Below are 21618 nucleotides of genomic sequence, written 5' to 3' on the forward strand. Positions count from 1 at the left end.
TTGAATTTGAGAGCTTCCGGGTCCGATTCCTCCTAGTTTTGATTCCGGTTGGTAACGATTCTCGAATCCGATTCTTTTCAGAGGAAGGGTCATTAAAGTTTGCATGTTTTAAATGAGGGCACTAACCAAAGTTCTTCAATGGAATGTGTGAATGTCTCCATGTTTTTTTGAATTTTATGGATTTTTTTGAATTACTTTACTATGAATTTCTCACAGGGCAATTTTTAACCAGTATATAAATATCAAACCATTGAACTTGAACATCAATGTTTAGAAGTCTGTTTATATAGGACTACACATGACACAAATGATTTTTATTTTTGAAAACTTTATGAAAAAACAATTACACATATCCTGTTGTTTACCAGTGCTGCCCACACGGGTGTATGAATGTGAACAAATCTTTGGTGGTGGTCGGAGAGGCCGTAGGCTCAAATTGGCAGCCACTTGTCCGTCAGACTACTCCAAGGCAGCTGTGGTTACAGATGTAGATTACCACCACCAGTGGGTGACTGAGGAATGAATGAATAATGCGTTCACTTCATTGGGTGCTATGAAAATGTAGTCCATTATTATTATGATTATTAACCATGGTACTGTGTTCCTACTAAACCTGCATGCAGAATATCAAACAAGTAAGGTGAATGGAGTAACACTTAATGCGGGGTCTGGTCAACTTCCTGGCTAAAGCTAGTGTTAACATCAGGTCATTTGTCTATAAAAAAGCACACAGCCTTACGTTAGCTGAATGTTTGAGTTGGCTACCGTATTTGCAGTATAAAGTATAAGTTGTTTGTTGCTTCAATGTTGGCGTAAGATCGACGCAATTTATTATTTTACTTACCTGACTGGTTGGAAGAGACCCGGCATAGCGTGTCAAAAACGGGCCACTCTGTACATTGTGAATACGGAGGTGTTTAATCCTGTTAGTGGTTCACCGTCCTTTGCATGGTATGATGCCGCTGCAAATGTTGCACTGCGCCGACCGTGCATTTTTTTCACGCACATTTTCACGTACATTGTTTTGCAGAATTTCAGCCAAACTTTGCAGTGTCGTCGCACGCTTTCCAAATGGATGGACACAAACGCTTCCTGACCCTTCTTTGGTGTTATGTGGCCATTGTTGCCGCTCGACAGGCTCGTCGATCACCGATCGTCAGGATCGAAATTTTAAAAAATTAACTATCCCAGGAGAATCGGAATGTTAGTCCCGGTTCCCATCGATGCTCGATGCCCAACCCTAGTATTGACTCAACGATTTGATTTGAGACACAGCGTAGGATTGTGTTTTGAAAGCATGGACGATGATTTAAGTTTTCATACCAAAAGGCAGCGCCGTCATCAAGTGAGCAGCCTTTGCTGATCATTTATGCCACTGATCTTTGGTCAGAGAACGTGTTGCAACACTTATATTTTATTTAGGCCCTCCTCCATTTCAACGAAGTTGATGTTTACTTGTGTTAGTGTCTGTGGTGGTGACCTAATTCCACATAGCCCAAGAAGGGAAAAAAAAGGCAATCAAAGGAGAGAAAACAAGCGTATGATGCAGTGTGGGCACAGTCATAGCCCTCAGATATTCTCCCGCATTTGATGATAAAAGAGAATAGAGAAGAGCAGCAGTGTGATGAAAGGCTGCCAGGAAAAAAATACATAGCAGCACGTAGAGTTAATGCAGTGTTTCTGTATATTACTGTACTGTATATAATGTTGGCCTGCTACAGGGTCACTTACCTGGAAGACAATCTTGGCGCTGTCAGAGGCAATAAAGCTGTTTAAACGACCCACAGCTCAGCATCCAAAATGCAACAAGTGTGCAGACAGCCTTTTAATCAAGCATTCACAGTCAAAGTTGTCCTTATTATTTTAGTGCTCATTTTTATGTAAGATGCAGCTCGTTCAGAACTGCACTATTTCGGCAATAAAAAGCTCTTGCACCAGGGGTGCCCACACTATTTCAGGCAAAGGCCGCATACAGAAAAAGTGAAGGATTTGGGTGCCACTTTTGCACATGAATGTTGGTAAAACCAATCCAGTGTAAGTCAGTACATGCTAAGATGTCTGAACAAAACATCCGCGTTTTAGCTTTGTGTTACAGGCGACAAGCTGCCTCGGTTGCGCTAATGCAGGGGTGTCCAAAGTGCTGCCTGGTGTCATTTGCAGGCCACGGCTGTTGTTTAATTGGCCCATGGCACATTCTAAAAATATAATTTAATAAGAAATTTAAAAAAGAAAATACAACCACAGCAAAAATTGAAAAATTGGGGATTATTTTAAAAGAATAAAGTCAAAATATTAAGAGAAAAAAAAAAGTTAAAAAAGAAAAGTTGTATTCTCATGAGGAAAAAGTCATCTTATGAGCATCTTGTTGTGATAATGTTTTTTTTGTTTGTAATAATTTTGTTATGTTATGAGGAAAAATAACGTTAGGCGTTACAGGTGACAAAGTGTGTTATTACTAGTATTTTTTTCATTACATTTCATTTTCTTCTTACTTTTTACGCCTTTTGCTCTTTTTTGTCCATTCTAGTTGATTTTTTTGTCGAATTTACTTTACTTTTTAATTTACAATGTGCCGTAAATGCACATTACACACCCCTGGTGTTGCGGGAGGTGAAAGTGCACCTTGCGACATTAGCCACATTTATAGCTATAAATATGAGTCACTCAAGAAGCGACTCAATTGGGATCCGACACATGGAAATCTGTTTTCCGGGAAAGCCAAGCGACAGATTCCCAAGTAGGAACACCATGCTCGGAAGATGGAGTCCTTTTTGCGTTTGGCCTGCTATAATCATTACATTTAGCGCCTTCAAAAAGCACGTCGTCTCTTATGAGTGTATTAATATAAAGTAATGCTCCACAGATGTTCATACCGACACTGTAAAACGGTTACGAACATCTTGGATGGATTTCCTCTGGATGGCTTCCCAGAGTGCAGCTGTCATGGTGTCCACTCCAATTCGGTTCCCATCATTCCCAACCCCCCTCAAAGCTCCCTGCAGACAATACCTGTCTGTGTATAAACTCATGCAAATTTCTCAGATGTGTCTAATAATCACCTGACCCCGTTTTGCCCCTGTGCTCCTCTTTCACTCGTCTTTTTTTTTTCTTTTTTTAGAAATCTCTTTCATGTTGAGATTGGATGCGCTCGCTGTCATCCTTTTTTATTTTTTATTTTTGAGCTCCCCGCCACTAGAATGTCAGCTTTCCACAACCAGGCACAGCAGCGTATCCAGATAATAAAATCCTCACATTAAATCAAACGGCATCCCATTAGAGCTTCGCTTGCATCAAATTAGGGCGCGTATTGTCGTGCGCGCCAGTGCTTGTAAAAAAAATGTATAAAAAATACTCAAGCTGCATCTTTTAAGGTTTGAAAAGTGCAGATTTTATATTATTTATTTTAATGTAATCTTGCTTTTTTATTTTTCATACCAATGGAGAAATAACAGAAAAATAAAATTGAAATAAAAGAATGCCATTCCTTGAACTACATTTCCTTCCACTTATAATAATATCATTTTAAATGAATTTATATATTGTCATTTCATTATATGTAAATCATCTTATGCCATCTCTTTCTTTTAATGTGGTCGAGTCATATACGCATTTGTGTGTTTATTGTATCTATTTATATGTACAGGTATCGGCGCGATGCAAGAATCACTGGTCATCATTGTTGAAGATATATAATTATTGTTCAGTCTCTTTATTAGAATAAAATCAGAAAACACACCCAGACAAATCAAATATTCTTAAATAATGAATAAATGTATTGAATACCGATACTATATAACAGGGGTGTCCAAAGTGCGTCCCGGTAGCCATTTGCTGCCCGCAGCTTGTGTTTTATTGGCCCATGGTAAGTTGTAGAAATAAAATTAAACCAAAAAAAACTCAGCAAAAAGAGAAGAAGCTGAAATGTTGACACTAATAACCAATAGTGATCCTGATCTCAGTGGGTTTTTTTTTTTTTATCTGGTTAAATAAATAAATAAATAAATAAATAAAAATAATAAAACAAAGCTACTGTACGTCCTTAAATACAGTATATAGAAAGGTTTTTTTGTAGCGTTTTTACGAGATTAAAAATTACATCAAAATGTCAAAGTGGCCCCCCGCAGCTTTTGATATTCAGTATGCGGCCCTCTGAGGAATAAGTTTGGACACCCTTGCTGTATAATATATAGAACAGAAAAGAAAAAATATTTCAGAATAATAAATATAGATAAATCAACATCATAGAGAAAACCTAATTTAGCAAGTATTGTAATGTAACGTTTTTTATCACTTTATACTTACATAGCATTGGGTTCAATATATATTTAAAACATTTTTAAAAATGTTAACTTTTTTTTTTTTTTTTTAACAGTAATTTGCACAATAAACCTAACTCTTTAGAAAATTAAAATAAAAAAAAAATGGAATGGAGCCCTGCCATGCAAAGCCTTGTATGTGTTGTGCTATGGCAAAATGACTGCTTATGTGAAGAACAAAAAAGCGGTGGTCTTCTAAGACTTTTTCATACCATCGTATGTGTCAAAAATGAGGTAAAATACTTGTAGCTCAAAGTGTTCCCTCTTAAGCAGAGCTGTGCTTGCTACTGAGCTCTTTCACCTGCTGAGTCCAGGATTCAGTTGTCCTTGCTTTTGTCCTTCTTTTTCCAGAAGTGTCCAGCACACAATTTCACTGACCTGACACCCGCCTCTGCACAGAAAAAAATGAGCAAAGCATTATATTATCTTGAAATGAAGGACACGGGCCGACTGAATCCTCTGCACTTCCACTGTTATTTATTTTTTTGTCCTATTTGAGTGATTTGTTGTTGATGTTTCTCCTGCAATTTTGAAAACTGGCGTCTTGTTTTCCACATTTTTTTTGCACATCAGCTGTTTTTAGGCCAGATAGCCTGAGCAGACACACTTGATGTGAGTGATGGCGAAGTGAGTCATTGCACCCTGCCTGTGTGTGTGTGTGTTTGTTTATTTATTGTGGAAAGGGCTTGGGGGCTCACAGAGGTGGCGGTCCATCTGCGTCCCACAACACTTGTTTAATTTTGTCTTGCCCTCTTTAAACAGGTGAAATGTTTCATTTGTCCGTTGTTAACATCCTCACATGCTTGTTGTACTTTGCTTTGGTGGTCTGTGGCTGCTTTATGTGCTGATGTGTTGTGTGCATTCTTCTTTTTCTCCACTTCCTGCCATCATTTTTTTCTCAACGTATTCTGAAGTATCGTTCAGGATCAACTCTTAAAGGAAAACTCTACTTTTTGGGGGAATTTTGCCCATCATCCACGATCCTTATGTGAAACATGACCACACATGTCTTTGTCTTTTCTGCATGTTCTAAAGAAAGAAAAACAGCTAAAAAATTTTTAAAAAAAGGCCAGCATATGGGAGCTAATAATGCACATAACGGGGTACACCTATTTCTACTATAAAGCCCTAAAAAAAACCCTCCAAAAAAAACAACAACATTGTTCTATTTGCATAAATGACATGTTCTCCATGTATCACAATCAATACCATGGGGACTTACTCGATGGACAGTGGTCTGTCTGGTCCAGCTGGTCTGGAGCGTCTTTTCCAGTTGATTTTGGGTAGGTAGGAAAAAGTTTCTACCACTGCAGGGTTTGTTAGCGCTAACAATTTGTGATAGAATGTCTTGGAGCGATGTCCTCCTGGCAATATACACAAAGCCTTACACTGTATGCCACTCAGAAACACTGTCAGCGTGGGTTGGCAAGCTCAACATTTACACCACCAAGTCATCCCGACTCTCTCGCCCCCCGTTTACTCTGACGCTTCACTTTCACTGAGCTTCTAAACCCTGTAGCTTAGCCTCCGTATATTCAGGCTCAAAAAGATAAGGTTCTGGATCCTCATCTGTCCAAAAGTAGTTGGCGGCAGCAGCTCTCACCAAGTCTGCCATGATTAGTAGTAACAAAGAGACACACGCTTGACACGCTGCTGTTATTGACGGAAGTAGCACTAGATGTGAAATGAACGCGCCCAGGACAGAACTTCTGGTAATGTTTATAATGATCAAGATACTGTAAGTATTGCATCTTATCATGAATGTATGTTAGTGCATGGTAACAGCATGCATATAAAACCATACAAATGTTTTTTAGAGGGCTCTATAGTGAAAATAGGTGTGTCCCATGACGTGCATTGTTAGCTCCCTCATGCTAGCTGTTTTTCTCTCTTTAGAACACACAGAAAAGATAAAGATATGTACTCATGTTTCACATAAGGATTGTGGATGATGGGCAAAATAAAATTTTTTTAAAAAAGTGCAGTTTTCCTTTAATGCCATGTCCACAAAACAGGGCTAGTTTTTTTACTTTTTTTTGTTTGATTACTGAGCTGACAGAATAAGTCTGATTGATAGTAAAACTTCCCCTTTTTTGACACCATTTTTTCAATTGATTCATATATTTTTAATTCAAGTCTTTCTTTATTGTTCTTATTTTATTTGTTTATGTATTGTATATAGTTTAGTTTTTGTAAAGTTTTTTTGCCGTTCATATTTTATTTAAAAATGCACCGTGCTATTTGTACTTGTCTTATGCTACTATTTTGAAATGTATTTATTTTCTTATTTGTATTTCATAGTGATATATAGTTCTTACCACAATACATATAGTAAAGCTTCCACTTACAGTATCATTTATGAGAGTTATACAAACATATGTAGTGGATTTTTAATCAATGCATATATCTATTTTTTTTTATTTAATGTTATTTTTTCAGTATTGATAGTTCTATTAGATTTGTATTTATTTAATACAGTTTAGTTCAACTTTAACACAGTTTATTTTATATACAGATATATATATATATATATATATATATATACAAAAAATTCAGCCTATAACTTCTAATGCTAATAACAACGTACAATTTTGTAGCATTTATTGTATTTTTATTTCATTCATATCTTTTACATATGTTTGTATTTTTCTAATGTTATTTTATTTTTTTGAAGTTAGATTTTTATATTTTTTCACATTAAGCTGACAACAGAATAGTTGTATTTGATGTATTTATGTGTATTATATTTGCCATTTTATTCTATACATTGGCATTGTTTTATTTGAATAAAATGTGTTATTTTAGTTCTATATGTTTTTTGCTATTTTATTAGAATATGATTTTGTATTTTTTACACTTCTGCGCTGTATAGTTATAAGATATGACATTTTAGGATTATACAGTGTAAAACCAAAAAATCTAATGGTTTGACTTTCACACAAATGTTTAAAAACGGATTCTTTTTAGCCTGTTGAAAGAAAATCAACACTATTGTTGTTGCGGTGCCTTTTCCGGAATTGACTTTCTTCTCCCTTCTGATTGGCTACAGTGAGGGTTTATGCTGCCACCTGTTGCTTTGGCATGCAAATGACATGCCGCAGGTGCATTTTTACAAATAGCCGTGTTCTTGTGGACATCCAATTAGCATTTGGTTGGAAATCATGATGGTGAACTGAGACATGGCTGTTGTTTATTTGTGTCTAAAATGAAAAGTAGCAGCGTCCTGAGCAGTACCATAACATGTGTATGGTGTATTCATTGTCTCCAAAAGAAAAAGGCGGGAAATGTAACGTGACTTGTTCCTTGTGTTGGCATTGTCTGCAGGACAGCACTCTCTGAGCAACAGCAGGGACATCAGCGCCATGGACACCCTCCCCCTCAACGGCAACTTCAACAACAGCTACTCCCTGCGAGAGGACGACTATGAGACGGTGGGCGTGCGAGCCCCGGGCGACGTGGGCGGCCTCAACCTGGACGACGCCGCCTTTGAGAAGATGATTATATCTGAGATTGTGCACAATAACCTGCGGCCCCGCGCCGCCCCAAAGGCTCGCGACACTCCGCGGGAGAGGGACGCACCCCCGCCCCCACAGACTCGTGTGATCGTGGACCGGAGTAGCGGCAGCGAGGACGACGCCATCGTGGCGGACCACGTGGAAGCCTCGTCCCCGCAGAGAGGAGCCCCTCAAGGAGGCCACCCGCCTTTGGAGCTGCTCCTGCACCCCCACCACAAGGAGGTCCTGGAGGCGCCCCTCCTGCCCCAGAGGACACACTCTCTGCTTTACAGCGCCCACAAGGCTCCCAGGCCCCTGGGGGGACAGCTGGAGATTGGCGACGAGACTGTGATGACGGCAGAGGATGCTAGCAACAACAGAGACTCGCTTTACACCAGCATGCCCAATTTGAGGGACTCGCCCTCCGCTTCTCCATACCCTCCTGAAGAGGAGGAGGAAGACAAGCACGAGCTCTCCCCTTCGGTCCAAATTGAGGACACGTATCATAAAAGCATGCCCGAGCTAGGCGACACGCCGCCGCTTTCTTACTACCATATAAACCGAGTGACCAGCGACGGTTGCGTGCTGCCCCCGCCCACCCCTTCAGAGCACTGTGAACCGGAGGGGGACACCCCGAGTGACGGACAGATGCAGCTCATCACCAGCCTCTGAGCCCCCGGAGGGGGTGGGTGCTTCGGGTTGATTGGACTTTTTGCACACTAAATGTTCTTCTGAGGCCTGAATGTGGACTCTGCTGTCGGACTAACGCAGCACGGACAGAAAAAAACTCCCAGTATTCCCAGTGAAGAACACATGGCACGCTCCTGGGGGGTCTTTTTTGAGGGTGGCTCCAGTGTCACCATTGTACAAAAAAAAAAAAAAAAAAGAAAAAAGAAAACCACTAATTCAGACTCAGGCCTTATATTTTCTCTCTTGCACATTATCCAAGTAACAGCTAAAGAAAATATATTTTGCTGTACCACTCGTGTAAAAGGTAGAGAAAAATATGAAAGGAAAAAAAAGAGCCGGCAACCATTCAATAGTTTCTATAGTTCTTCGATGTTAATAGGACTCTTCTCCAAAAGGAGGACTTTGTTTTTTCCTCTCACACTTCACTTGTATGTTCAAATATTATTATTTTTTTTTAAACAGTATTTGAGAGATGTAAATCCACACGTCTGCTTGAGGGATTTTTTTTTTTACTTGAAGCAAATGTGTTATGTTATTTTGCGGATCTTCCTTTTAATTTATTAACAGAAGTATTTGCTTAAAAACTACAAAAACAAAAAAAGGTTGTTGCCGCACTGATTAGGCTCATGTCTTTTTTTTTTTTTGTAAGAGCTAGTCAGCTGGTATTTAATTCAACTCCTGTTTGATATCAAATAAATGTGAATTTTGTTTTTCTTGTCCACAAATGTCTGCTACGACTTACAGTATATATATTTGAACTTTTACGTCAGCTCTATAAATTCACATCATTACAGGGTTAACCTCATTTCACTCATGTCCAACGCCCAAAAATAAGTCAAACAAAGCTTTCGGTCAAAGAGGAAAAGTGTGATGATCATCTTAAAACCAAAAATGGAACAACAATTCATTCAAAAGCTAAATATTTATACACAAATGACATTTTACCAAACAAATGCTGAACCGATAACATTTGTCCCCACTAGAGACACGGCCTCTGGAGCCTATCGCGGCTGACTTGGGGTGAGCGGCGAGGTACACCTCCAGTGCCAGCCAGTCACAGGGCACATACAGGATCTACAAACAACCATTCACACTCAAGTTTATACCTCTTCACAATTCAGTACAGGGGTGTCCAGACTTTTTCCACCCAGGGCCACATACCGACCAATGAAAGGATGCAAGGGCTGCTTTGGTATGGTATGCTTTGGTAAAGTTACACAGCAATACCTCGTTTATTGCGGTTAATTGGTTCCAAAGTTGCGATAAGCAAATTTCCACAAAGTAGGATTCCTTCTTTATAAATGGAATATTTCTGTAGTTAGGGCATAGAAAACCTGTTTACGATCTTCTAGATACTTTTTTTTAAACATTATTAGAGCCATCTATACATGAAATAACACCCATATATTCACCTTTATATTCGTATTACCCAGTATGGTAGACATAATCAGAGAAAATAACCCTTTTAAGACACTTTACTTTAAAGAGCAGAATCGATGGCAAATGAGAAGTCATGTTGGGGGTTCAGTTGAGTTTTAGCTTTTTGTGGGCTATGGCCTTAACAGTAGCCTGTGTCATTATTAGGATTATTATTATTATGTTGTTATTATTATTGTGCCTAATATAATGCATAATTTAAACCTGCAATAAAAGTCTGGTGCTTCAGTGGTGGTCTCACTGAACAATTCCTGACACCTCGTGACCAGTATAGAATACTACATTCACAATTTGTGGTCTTAAAGGAAAACTGCACTTTTTTGGAATTTTGCCCATCATCCACAATCCTTATGTGAGACATGAGCATATACGTCTTTCTCTTTCTCTCTTGCACGTATGGGAGCCACTTATTGCGCCTGTAAATCCCTCTGAAAAAGCGCCAACAATGCTGCATTTACATATAAGGTGACGTGCATATTAACCAAGCTACAGCGACATTGTTATTATTATTATTATTAACATTGATACGCTAATCGAGCTACATTACTGGCGCATTGACACTTAACTACAACATACCAGCTAGCTACTAGCCGGCTAGCGACTAGCTTCATCACAAACTCACCTGCAACTCGTCTGCGTCGCGCTCACAACGCCTCAGACCATCTCAACAAAAAGGTAAGGCTACATATTTGAGCTGATACCACTGCTGCTGTGTTTCTATTTCTGAGTTTGGAAAAGTTGACGCTAGGTGTAGGCGTTCACTTTTATATTGCTATGTGAAATCAATGCGCTGAGGATGGAAGTTCCGGTTTTGCTTAAAATGACCAAAATATTCTTAAGTATTACAGCACTATAAAATCATAAAACCTTGTTTGTAGGCGGTAAAGGATCCCATTACATGTTTACATATTACATATCTTTAGAAGGCACAGAAAAGAGAAAGACGTGTGTTCACATAAGGATTGTGGATGATGGGCAAATTCCAAAAAAGTGCAGTTGTCCTTTAGTGGATTTTACCATATTTGTATTTTATTGCGTTTATCCATTTTTATGCTTGAAAATATGTGCAATTTTCTTAAATATGCATATTTTCTGACTAATAATAGGCCATAGTCAAGCACAAAACAGCAACCATTTTTTTAATTAATTGTTTGAAAAACCGCAATAGTGTGAGGGAGCGATGTTCGAACCGCAATGTAGCGAGGGACGACTAGATATTTCAAGAAAAAACTGCATCTCAGCTTTGCGATATAGGTGAAAAAGCCTATTAGTACAAATTTTGGTCTTAGTGTTTTTTTCCCATTTTTGTTGTTGTTTTTTTTAAATTTCCCAACAATTTAAACTTTCTTCTTGTAAATGTTCTTTTTGTAATATTTTGGCTTTATTAACATTATAACTTTTTATGCAACCTGAGTTGGCAAAAATTACAACTTTATTTTACGAAAAAATTCAATATTTCAACATTATGCTACTAAAATAACTTTATTTTTCATGATATTTACATTCATCGATTATTTTCGGAATATTTTGGCTTTATTCTTGATGACTGCTGATTGAAATTATATTTAAAGAATGCGTCACGGACCAATGTAAAGACATGCGCGAGCCACAAATGGCCCCCGGGCCACATTTTGGACACCTTTGATTTAGCGTATACAATTAGCCTAACGTGCATATTTTTTGGAATATGGGTGAGTACTTTCACTTTATTTTGGTTTATTTAGCTTTATTTTCATACCTGTCAACATCCTTAAATGGCTTTAAGGATGACTATAGGGGTGTTAGTTCATGTCAAGGGGTCTCTAATGTTAAAAACCCTATTTAGAAGCTCGTAAACTGGTTTTCTGCGCTCTAACTATAAAAACATTCCATTTATAAATAAGAAATTCTACTCTGTGGAAATTCACTTATCACAGCCGTGTCTGGAACCAATTGACCATGGCAAACAAAGCATTATGTGCTGCAGTGGTGTCCAAAGTGTGGGTTGGGGGCCATTCCAGCTCACAACTTGTTTTTTATTGACCCACAGCACATTGTAGAAATAAAGTTGAAACCAAAAAAACAACAAAAATGTGAAAAAGGCACACTGATTGAAGAAAACGCTGAAATGTTGATACAAATAACTAATAATAACATATTGCTTTGTCTTTTAATATATATTGTATCATGATATTGAGCCTTTTTATAAAATAAAAAAATACATATACTGTATATATCAAGGTTGCCACCCTCATCCTTTTGATTTTTCAGTATGCGACCCTCAGTGGAAAAAGTATGGCTGGCCCTGTAATGCAGTAGCTAGCTGACTTGTCTGAGTATGGATAAAGTTGCGTTCAAAGTCATTAACAAGGCAATAAAATGTGTGTAAATTGACAGTCTTGTTAACTGGATGGCAACATGCTCAGCATTATCTCACGTCTGTGGCCTTTGGGAAGCCCTTTAGGTTCATATGACCACACACAGGAGCTCAACATGAGTTTGCTAGCTATTTATTAATTATTGGCTTTTATTCACTTTAAAATCAAATTAATAGCATAAAAAGACTGTGAAAGGCTTTGATGTCATTTCTCCACTGAGGTATGAACGTGCTGAGGTGAGTGCTTTGCATGATGCATATATAGTGCTTCATTATCACTGTCACCTGCGTGTTCTCCATTAGCTCTTAAAGCAGACGCCAGTGTCAAATACAAATATATATTTATATTTTATACGCTGATGATGACGCTAGTCAGCGTGATGAAAGGAGCTTCTTCTTTATCTTCATAGTGTGACATTAACGTTGCGCAGCGTCGTAGCCACGCCCGGTCAACTCGAGGAAAAGTTAGCCAAGAGATGAAAGCGCCTCCTCCTCCTCCTTCTCCTTCCATCAAGCAAATTAAAGAGAGCTGGCCACCAGAGAGAGGACATTACTAGTGAGCTTTTTTGATGTTGCAGCCGCCCGCCGGTAAGTTTGGACATCATTTCACATCCATACTCCAAACATCAAACATCACGCTGCATTTAAAATCACATCACATCCAAATGTGTCAGATTAAGGCGTGTAATGTTTATTTATCATTGCATATGTTAACATTTTAGATTTCTGGGATTATACTGGAACGCAAAATAACACCCCTCATGTAGTACAATTTCAAATTTTGCGCTGTATTTTTCAGGAAATTATACAAAACGTCACAACATTGCCGTGTGGAACTTCAGCACAACGCAGGACACCTCAGCTAGCGTTAAAACATTAGCTCTCTTTAGCTTTTTCTTGGGCTTTCCTGCAACACTTGCTGCCAAAAATAAGATCTGAGAATTTGTTATATCACATTCACTTTTTCTCAATACAGTATGTGTTGATTATACCATCATATAATTAGCAATTAGTGGTTAGCATGTTGGCCACACAGTCAGGAGATTGGGAAGACCTGGGTTCGAATCTCCGTGGGGCATCTCTGTGTGGAGTTTGCATGTTCTCCCCGTGCGTCAGTGGGTTTTCTCTGGCTACTCCGGTTTCCTCCCACATTCCAAAAACATGCATGTTAGGTTAATTGGCGACTCTAAATTGTCCATAGGTATGAATGTGAGTGTGAATGATTGTTTGTCTATATGTGCCCTGTGATTGGCTGGCAACCAGTCCAGGGTGTACCCCGCCTCTCGCCCAAAGTCAGCTGGGATAGGCTCCAGCATACCAGATGGCTGGATGGATGGACTTTTCAAGTTCTTAGTTTTGTGTTTTGCTTTTTCTTTAGCTTTTTTTGCAACACTTGTTCCTCACAAAATCTTTGGGAACTTAACATTTCCATGCATAACAAGCACGTGAGCAAATTAGGTCGCACATTTAAGTTTTGAGGCTTTTTCGTGGAATAATTCATTTGTGTTTAGTTTTTCCTTTGGCTTTTTTGCAACATATATGGGTATATGGTACATGACACATTATAGTTTTGTCACGTTTTTTAATATCAAGTAGTTAACTAGTACTGTATGTTTTCATTTTTCTTTAGCTTTTTTGGGACACTTATGCAGACATGTATGTGTCTACTCTAAACCAGTGGTCCCCAACCTTTTTTGACCCACAGACCGGCTTGTGTTCCCACAAATCTCCCGCGGACCGGGGGGTGGGGGCGTGAGGGGGTTCGTACATTATAGCGATCTAATTTGTCTTATTTGTGATGTATTGTGTAAAACTAAGACATGAATAACATCAAATTAAAAGCACAAAATGAATGCCGACCCACCATCCACCAGTTCAAGCCTGTAGTTTTTCCAGAGAGATTATTACATGGCTGTTTGACGTGTGTGGTAAAAGGAAGTGTGCTAGCATGAATTAACTTGAGACAAATGTGCACATTATCACTCAATAAGTCATCAAAACTTACCTTTATGCATTCCCACATAGTATCAGCATTTGAAACCAAATATGGGGTGAAAGAAAAATGGTAAAAATACAGTAGTAGTCTATCTGTGCGGCATGAGATAAAGTTAGCACACACACAATGGACATGCGTCAAGTGAGACGGATGTAACAGAGAGAATCCGGCCACTTTTCAAAATAAAACATAAAAAAAAGAAATAATGGAAATTATTTTTTCTTTCTGTGCGGCCCGGTACCAAATGACCAAATAACCCGGGGGTTGGGGATCACTGCTCTAAACCACTATGGGAATATATGAAACTGCATATACAGTATGTTACGTTGCATATTGTTTGTAATTTAGCAAACATTTAGCAAAGATGATTATGACGTTACGTCATCATGATTACAATGTCAATGCCAAATAAACTTGTGTTTTGCTTTTTTTCTTGGCTTTTTTGCAACGCTCGTTCCAAATGAAGGAGCGCCTTCAACAAGAACAACACAAAATGAGGAAAAGGAAGCAAACTGACCGCACTCTTCACTTGTCAAAGGTAAGGTAGGCTGTTTTGTGTTTTTTTACACGACTGACTTCTTTTTACACTGAGAAAAATGACACCCACACAACTTACCTGACTCAGTAATAATTCAAGTTAATACAGAGTAATTTATTGTCGTCATATTAACAGCATCTAGCTTCTTCGAACGCTTGTATGAGTGTTAAGAAGGTTAAGATGTTAACAGGTAGTGATAGTGACACCTTAACCCTGGAACTGGCTCATTCTATTTCCATCATTTTCCATGGGACAAAGTTTCCAAGTCCAAACTAAAGCAGAGGTGGTCAACTTTAGACAGTCCAGCTTTTTGACCTTCCCCACCAAGGTCTGGCTGCGAAACAGAATAATAATAATAATATTATTATCAAAATAAAAGAAGGGCGTTCTTGCAGACATTCCCGGATAGGAATCTTTTCTTTGAGCAGAGCAGGAACTATGCATAATTACATTAGGAGCAGCACAATGCAGAAGGCGTATTCGATTTCCTCAGGGCCTGTATGAATGTACAGCTTTACATTCCTCTATATTTGACTCTGCACAAAGAAGATAAAGACTCCGCGCCGCCGCCGCCGTCCCGCCGTGCAACAAACGTGCCTCGGCCCACTTGGCAGCTCTGGCTTAAATTTGCAGCTCCAGGAAAAAGCGAGAAGTCAAAACAATCTGTCCGGCTCACATTTTCATACCTGGGGCACATCATTCCATATTTACACTGCATTGAACCTGTGGACTGTGGACTGGAGTCAACGTGTGATTGAAATGCTGAATTCATTTCTCAACTGTGTTTCTCCCCTTTGCTATTTTAGTGTATATACTTCCCCATGTCGCCTACCTTTGCGGTCTGCATAAGATTGGGCGAACAGGCAGGAATCCTACAGTTATGGTTTTCTGAGCAATTACTCTACTGCATTTTGCTGATTAATATTACAAGATGTGATCTTATTAAACACGTTCGGTTAGCTTTAAGCACTGTTAGCAGTGTATTTCCAGTTTGTTATTTAAAGCAAGAATATGAAATAATTGCGCCACTCGGGGTCTGAAAATACAGGAAGTTTGTGGATACCTTCACCATTGTCACCTGCAAGTACCAGAGAGGATGTTTCCATTTTTGGAGGTTAAAAGTTTAAATAAAGGAAATGACTATTTCGACTATTTAGATAAAAGGGCGACGAGAAAAAAGGCCCTCGCCACTTTGCACTTCAAATATCGCGGCTTCACCCTATAATGTTTTTTCAAAATATATTAGTGAATAAATCTGCGCTGTTTTGTGGTTGACTATTGCTATTTTATGTATTTCTGGCCTAAATCAAGCATTTTCAATAAAAATGGCATAAAATAATAAAATAAAAATACACTAAACATACAAATATTAGCCGTTCAGAAGAAATTCAAATACAGTACGTTTGTGATATGTAGTCACTGGTCACTAGGTGTCAGTAATTTTACATCAATGAGACAATAGTCGCTGCAGGAAGTACTCGGTGTGACTGTCCCAATGCTAATGTGTGAGTCTATGTTTTGTCTTATTTATGTCCTAAACGCTGTGTTTTCTCTCTAGTATAGTGGAGAGAAACAAGTATATATACAAGTGTAGAGGTGACTTGGGGTGTTATTTCATGTCTAGAGAGTTCTAATGTTAAAACCCATAGTTATACGGACATAAACAGGGTTTCTATGCTCTAACTCCAAAAATTTGTTTGACAAATAAGTAGAGGTGTCACGTGACAAGATTTCTCGCTTGCAGAAAAGCTAGTCTCGTGAGAGGGCATTGTAAACTATGGCATCACCAGTATTTGCCACGCAGGCGAGCAGGACTAGAGCTTCACTTCCGACTGCACATAAGTATTGCTGTGCAATGCCGGTGTGAAAGCTGCATAAACACCTCCACAATGCAACCCAACTCTTTACTAGCGACAGACCAAGAAGCCAGAGCTTGGACACACTCCACGGTCGCCTGGCAACACCTCACCTTCCTGGCGAAAACACGCATGGGTGTCCAAAGTGTGGAGCAGGGGCCATCTGTGGAACGTGGCTCATTGCAGAAATAAAATAAACAAAAACACAGCAAAAGCGGAAAAATAGAGCCAAAGCCGTAATGTAACAAGAAAAAGCTAAAATGTTGATACTAATAACTAATAAAAACACAAAGATTGTGTAATTTTTTTATTATAAATTGAAAGATGACATATTATAGGAAATATTGCACTATTAGGATATATTATTATTCATTATTACTATTATACATTACCATAACATTGGTTTAGTTGGTCTCAAAAACTGTTGACAATTGTTGAGCCTCAATTTGTGGGACAATAAACATTTCAAACCGCACCTGCATTGTTTTGTGACTCGGTTAAATAAAAATGTTTATTTGTCCAGTCATATTTTTTCATTGTACTTTTCTTAAAATTTATGTTAAAATCTTGTGCGTCGTCTCGTCTCATGAGTTGGGTGTCTCGTGACACCCCTATAAATAAGGAATCCTACTTCACGTAAATTCACTTATCACTGCCAGGTCTGGAACCGTGAAAAACGAGGGACGACTGTACAGTAGTTTCCTGTAGAAAATGGGAGGGTTGAGAGTGTGCTGATTCTGCTGTTGTCATGGTGACCCATACCCACTTTTGTGGTCTATATAATATAGGCAGTACTGGCAGGACAACCTCTTTTTACATTTTGTTGCTGATTATTCCTGGAGGGGATGTCATTAGACACATTTGGTTAGCCTTTTGCAAGTCGAGTTTAAACATTTGGACACCTCTCATGTTGTGTTAGAGTTAGCAACAGTGCTAACAGAACTGTTAACAAAGTTTTGCTGGACTTTAGACTCATCAGAAAAGGTTTACTCAAAACGGGATGTTATTAGATGAGACGAGTTCTGTTAGAGATTAGCATTGTTAGCGTTTGTTGTCTTGGCTTTTTGGGCTTCGGCAAGATGATGGCATATTTTTAAACGAGCCAAAGACTTCATGCTTCATGCTGGTTGTTCCACTTTGTACCTGTACGGAAGCCCGGGAGCAAAAACTGTTCCTTACTCCAACTTTAAGCACCTCAATAGGCTTCGAAACAACTAAAACAAGACATTTTCAAAAAAAGAAAAAAAGGCCTCTTTGACTCTGACTGTGACACAATGTCATTTTTAGAGGCTATTAAAAGAAAGAAAGCTCTAACGCGTCGCAAACAATCTGAGTGTTAGCGTCGCTCGCGCTTGTAACGCTGTCATAGATCACCGCAAGTGACCTCAGCGCCGGCCGAAGGTCGCCTGTCAGCGCCATTATACGGTAAACAGCACACAGAGAGAGGCTGACGTGTTTTTGTTGCCTTCTTTCTGCTGAAATAACAGCAACACATTCTTCCCCCGCCGTGACACAACATATGACTGCTATTAGCCCAAAAGCTCGGGGGAGAAATTTTCCGATATTTAAGCAATTGTTCCCACAGTTTGTGGCCATTTGGGAGAAAAAGTAATGATTGTAATTTTGAGCGTGCAGCAGACAGAGGGATTTAAAAAAAAAAAAAAAAAAGGCAATATGTGAGTATGCCTCCTGTCAAGCATTACCAGCATGACTTCAAACATGTGAAAAACACACTTTGGAAAAATGAATTATGGGTGCTGCTTCAAAGTGCTGTTTTTGATATGTCAATTTGCAGAGACGTTTTTGTCATAATCAGCTAAGATGAAACTACCTTTCGTCAAGGAGACTTACTGAACGATACACTGATATCACTCTATGTTATGTAAGTGGAGGGGACGATCCCATTACATTTTAATGCAAATCTGTATAAAAATGCTGCTCTGCAGGGTCTACTCCCTCTTTAATTCCTCTTTTTGCCCTTTGAGTTCAAATAAAAGTGACACTCTACCCCAGAATACAAATGGTACAGTCCCGCTTCATCTGTTCTTGTAACATTTGCTCATAATTCTCCACATAACATATCCTTCTAAGTACATGTAGACAAACACAGCAAACCGTTTTTCACTTTTAGTAGCAAAACTTATTTTAAATGTTTGCCCCCATAGTGGAAATGTTACCCCTGCCCCTGAATGAAAATGGCACAGTCCAGTCTTTTGTCATTTTATATAAACCAGGAAGTAGCTTGCAAAGACAAAAAAGTGTAGAGCATGCCACTATTTCTTGACTTTTACAGGAAGTTATTTCCTCTTTTTGGGCTTTGAGTGATCACCGTTACCCAGAATCAAAAATGGTATGGTCCCTTTGTCTTAAATCATCAACTAACTCCCAAACGCACAAACAAACAAAAATGAAGTGCTTCGTTTTTGTAATGGTTGTTCAAGGTATTTATTCTCCCTTTCTGTGAGTTGAGTCACAATAGAGCAATTCCCTGTGCCCTCCAGTAAAAAATGGTCCAGTCCTGTCGTCTCAGGTTGTGGTTCATGAACTGGGTAGTAGCCTGCTAACTAGTAAACAAACAAATGCAAAAGTGTCTTTCTACGATGTGGTTGCTATGGAAGAATTTATTTTTTTCTTTTCGCTATATAGTCAGGGAAGAACCTCTTTCCTTGCCCACTGAATCAAAAATGGTGCAGTCCTGTCGTCTTAGGTTATCCTCAGTGAGGCAAGAAGGGGCATGCTAGCATCCAAACAGATATATACAGCACAAACACCAATATGGGGGACTTATTTTTTTAATAGTTGCTTGAGGAATTCATATTCTCTTTTTGCCCTTTAAGTGTTACCCCAGCCCCCCCCCCCCCCCCCCCCCCCCCCCCCCCCCCCCCCCCCCCATCCCTAAATAAAAAAGGGTACGGGCCCATCGTATTAGGTCATCCCTTATGAACCAGGAAGTGGATGGCTGAAAAAGATACTTTTGCAAAGCGTTGATTTTCGACAAAAGCGGTAAAAAAAATATATATTTTTTTGTCTTGCTTCCACTGCACTTTTAAGGTCCGAGAGATGGGGGAAACCTCTCACACTCTCAGAATCCAAAAATGGCAAACATTTCCGAGAGGTCGATTTTCCGAATTTTGCTCAGCTCAAGACCTTTGCAAAATCAAATTTTTTCAGGTCGCCTTCAGGGGCTTCTTTTCTGGTGCGCCACACTCTCATCAGGGGTCACAGGACCCAAAAATGGCAGATACCGCCACTTTTCCAAGGCAATGATTTTCGACAAAAGTGGTAACAGAGATTCCTACACAAAATCATTTTTGTCCATCTTGCTTGCACTTTTCTGGTCCGGCAGGTGGGAGGTTAAATGAAATACTCAGATGAAGGCTCTCATGTTTTGTCTGATAAATCAGCATATAAATTACAGTTAGCTCCTCACATTGCCCTCACAGTGGGACCGCGGAGAAGACATTCAGCATTAAACCACGGGGTGCCTCTGATCGATGCTGTATTTAAAAGTTTAATTCACAGCTAATGTACTTACACTATATTAGCAGCGAGTACACTCCAATGGCGCCCAGCCTCGTCTGAATGAGAAATGTAGCACGTGGAGATAATTAAGAGGAAAATCAATGTCAAGCAACATTTTCTTGTGCCACCGCTTTGAAAATCCAAGTGACGGTTAAAAAGGAAAAAAAAGAGGTTTTTGCAACTGAACCTCAGCACACGGTGGTGACACATTTTATTTTTTCCCTATTTGCAGACACTTTAATGACCTTTTACGACAGACTGCATCAACAAAGGTTCTGATTTCACCCAAATATTTGGCTTTGGAGCGGCAAACCACCTATGAAACCATGTGAACACGCAACCAGAAATAGAAAATAATGTTTCATTGCAGGCCTTCGTTTAGCCAAGATCCTACTCTAAACTTTCTGGAATCATGTATAAATAAATATTGTAAGACCTTTCTTTTTTCTTTTTTTTTAAACACGAACTTCCTGCAAGATTTTATGATTTTTGTGATGAGGTTTATTAGACATGGGAGTCATATTTAAAAAAAAACAGCCCTTTCAACTTCCCACCATCAAATGAGGAATAAAAGTGACTGCGGGAGTTGAAGAAAGCAATGATCATTTTATGGAAAGTCTTTTTTTTCCCCCTTCCGAGCTCTTCTGTAAGAGATCAGACTGAAAATCTCACAGGCCAAATGAACTTTTCAGCTTTTCACCCCACACGGCTGCATACATTTTCCACATTTTAGCGTACTGGGAGCGGCGCTTATTCTTGCCTCAGCCACTTTCATTTCCTGGGAGAGTGCATCCAAAATGACACGCTGCTTTTCAGAAATTCACATCTGCAAAAAGGCCAAAAGCATCTTCAGCTTTTATACTCAGAACTACAAAATTGTGTGTAACATTGCTAGGGGTGAGGCACAATATTGTTAATGCAATGCATGATGTTATCGCTACAGTACTGATGCAGAATCGATACATCATCAAATATCAGTTTTGTCATTGAAATCTTTGTGATCTCAATTTGAGTTTGATATTTTGTGGATCTTGTCAGTGTTCTAGTGTAAAGTATTGGTTGTTTAATTATTGTGATTCTTTTGCTAGCAAAACACTAAATAGTATTGAGGTAGTCTGCGATTCGTGCCCGGAGTAAAAGTCCTAATTGCGTAATCTCAGTATTGCGACGCTAGCAGTATCAAGTATTGTCTTAATATCATATTATGAGTAATGCTACGAGTTACCAAGTGTTATCATACAGGTTCTGCGTAATGATACAATCATGATGCAATAAGTAAATAAAATACCATGATTGCATCACATAGTGAGTTACAGTACTATACGATTAGTATCTATTGTTAGAAAAATATTGTGATATCGTGTACAGTAGTCCCTCGCAATATCGCGGTTGATTATCGCTCCCACACTCTAT

General features: G+C 39.0%; 1 protein-coding gene across 11 annotated transcripts in view; it reads left to right on the top strand.

Annotated features, from left to right (window-relative positions):
• LOC129177920 (adhesion G protein-coupled receptor L2-like) overlaps positions 1-9212 on the top strand; it is a 133216-nt gene extending 124004 nt beyond the window's left edge. For 5 of the 11 annotated variants that reach the window (XM_054769539.1, XM_054769542.1, XM_054769540.1 and 2 more), the window contains one exon: positions 7641-9212. In XM_054769539.1, coding sequence (XP_054625514.1) covers positions 7641-8482 — 842 coding nt within the window. In that variant the 3' untranslated portion in view covers positions 8483-9212. Of the gene's footprint in view, positions 1-4667; positions 4868-4889; positions 4944-7640 lie in introns of those variants that run through there. The other 6 variants (XM_054769544.1, XM_054769549.1, XM_054769545.1 and 3 more) reach the window with 5 other exon arrangements.
• The last annotated feature ends 12406 nt before the right edge of the window (positions 9213-21618 follow it).

This window comes from Dunckerocampus dactyliophorus, chromosome 2 (assembly GCF_027744805.1).
Source record: "Dunckerocampus dactyliophorus isolate RoL2022-P2 chromosome 2, RoL_Ddac_1.1, whole genome shotgun sequence".
Taxonomy (NCBI): domain Eukaryota; kingdom Metazoa; phylum Chordata; class Actinopteri; order Syngnathiformes; family Syngnathidae; genus Dunckerocampus; species Dunckerocampus dactyliophorus.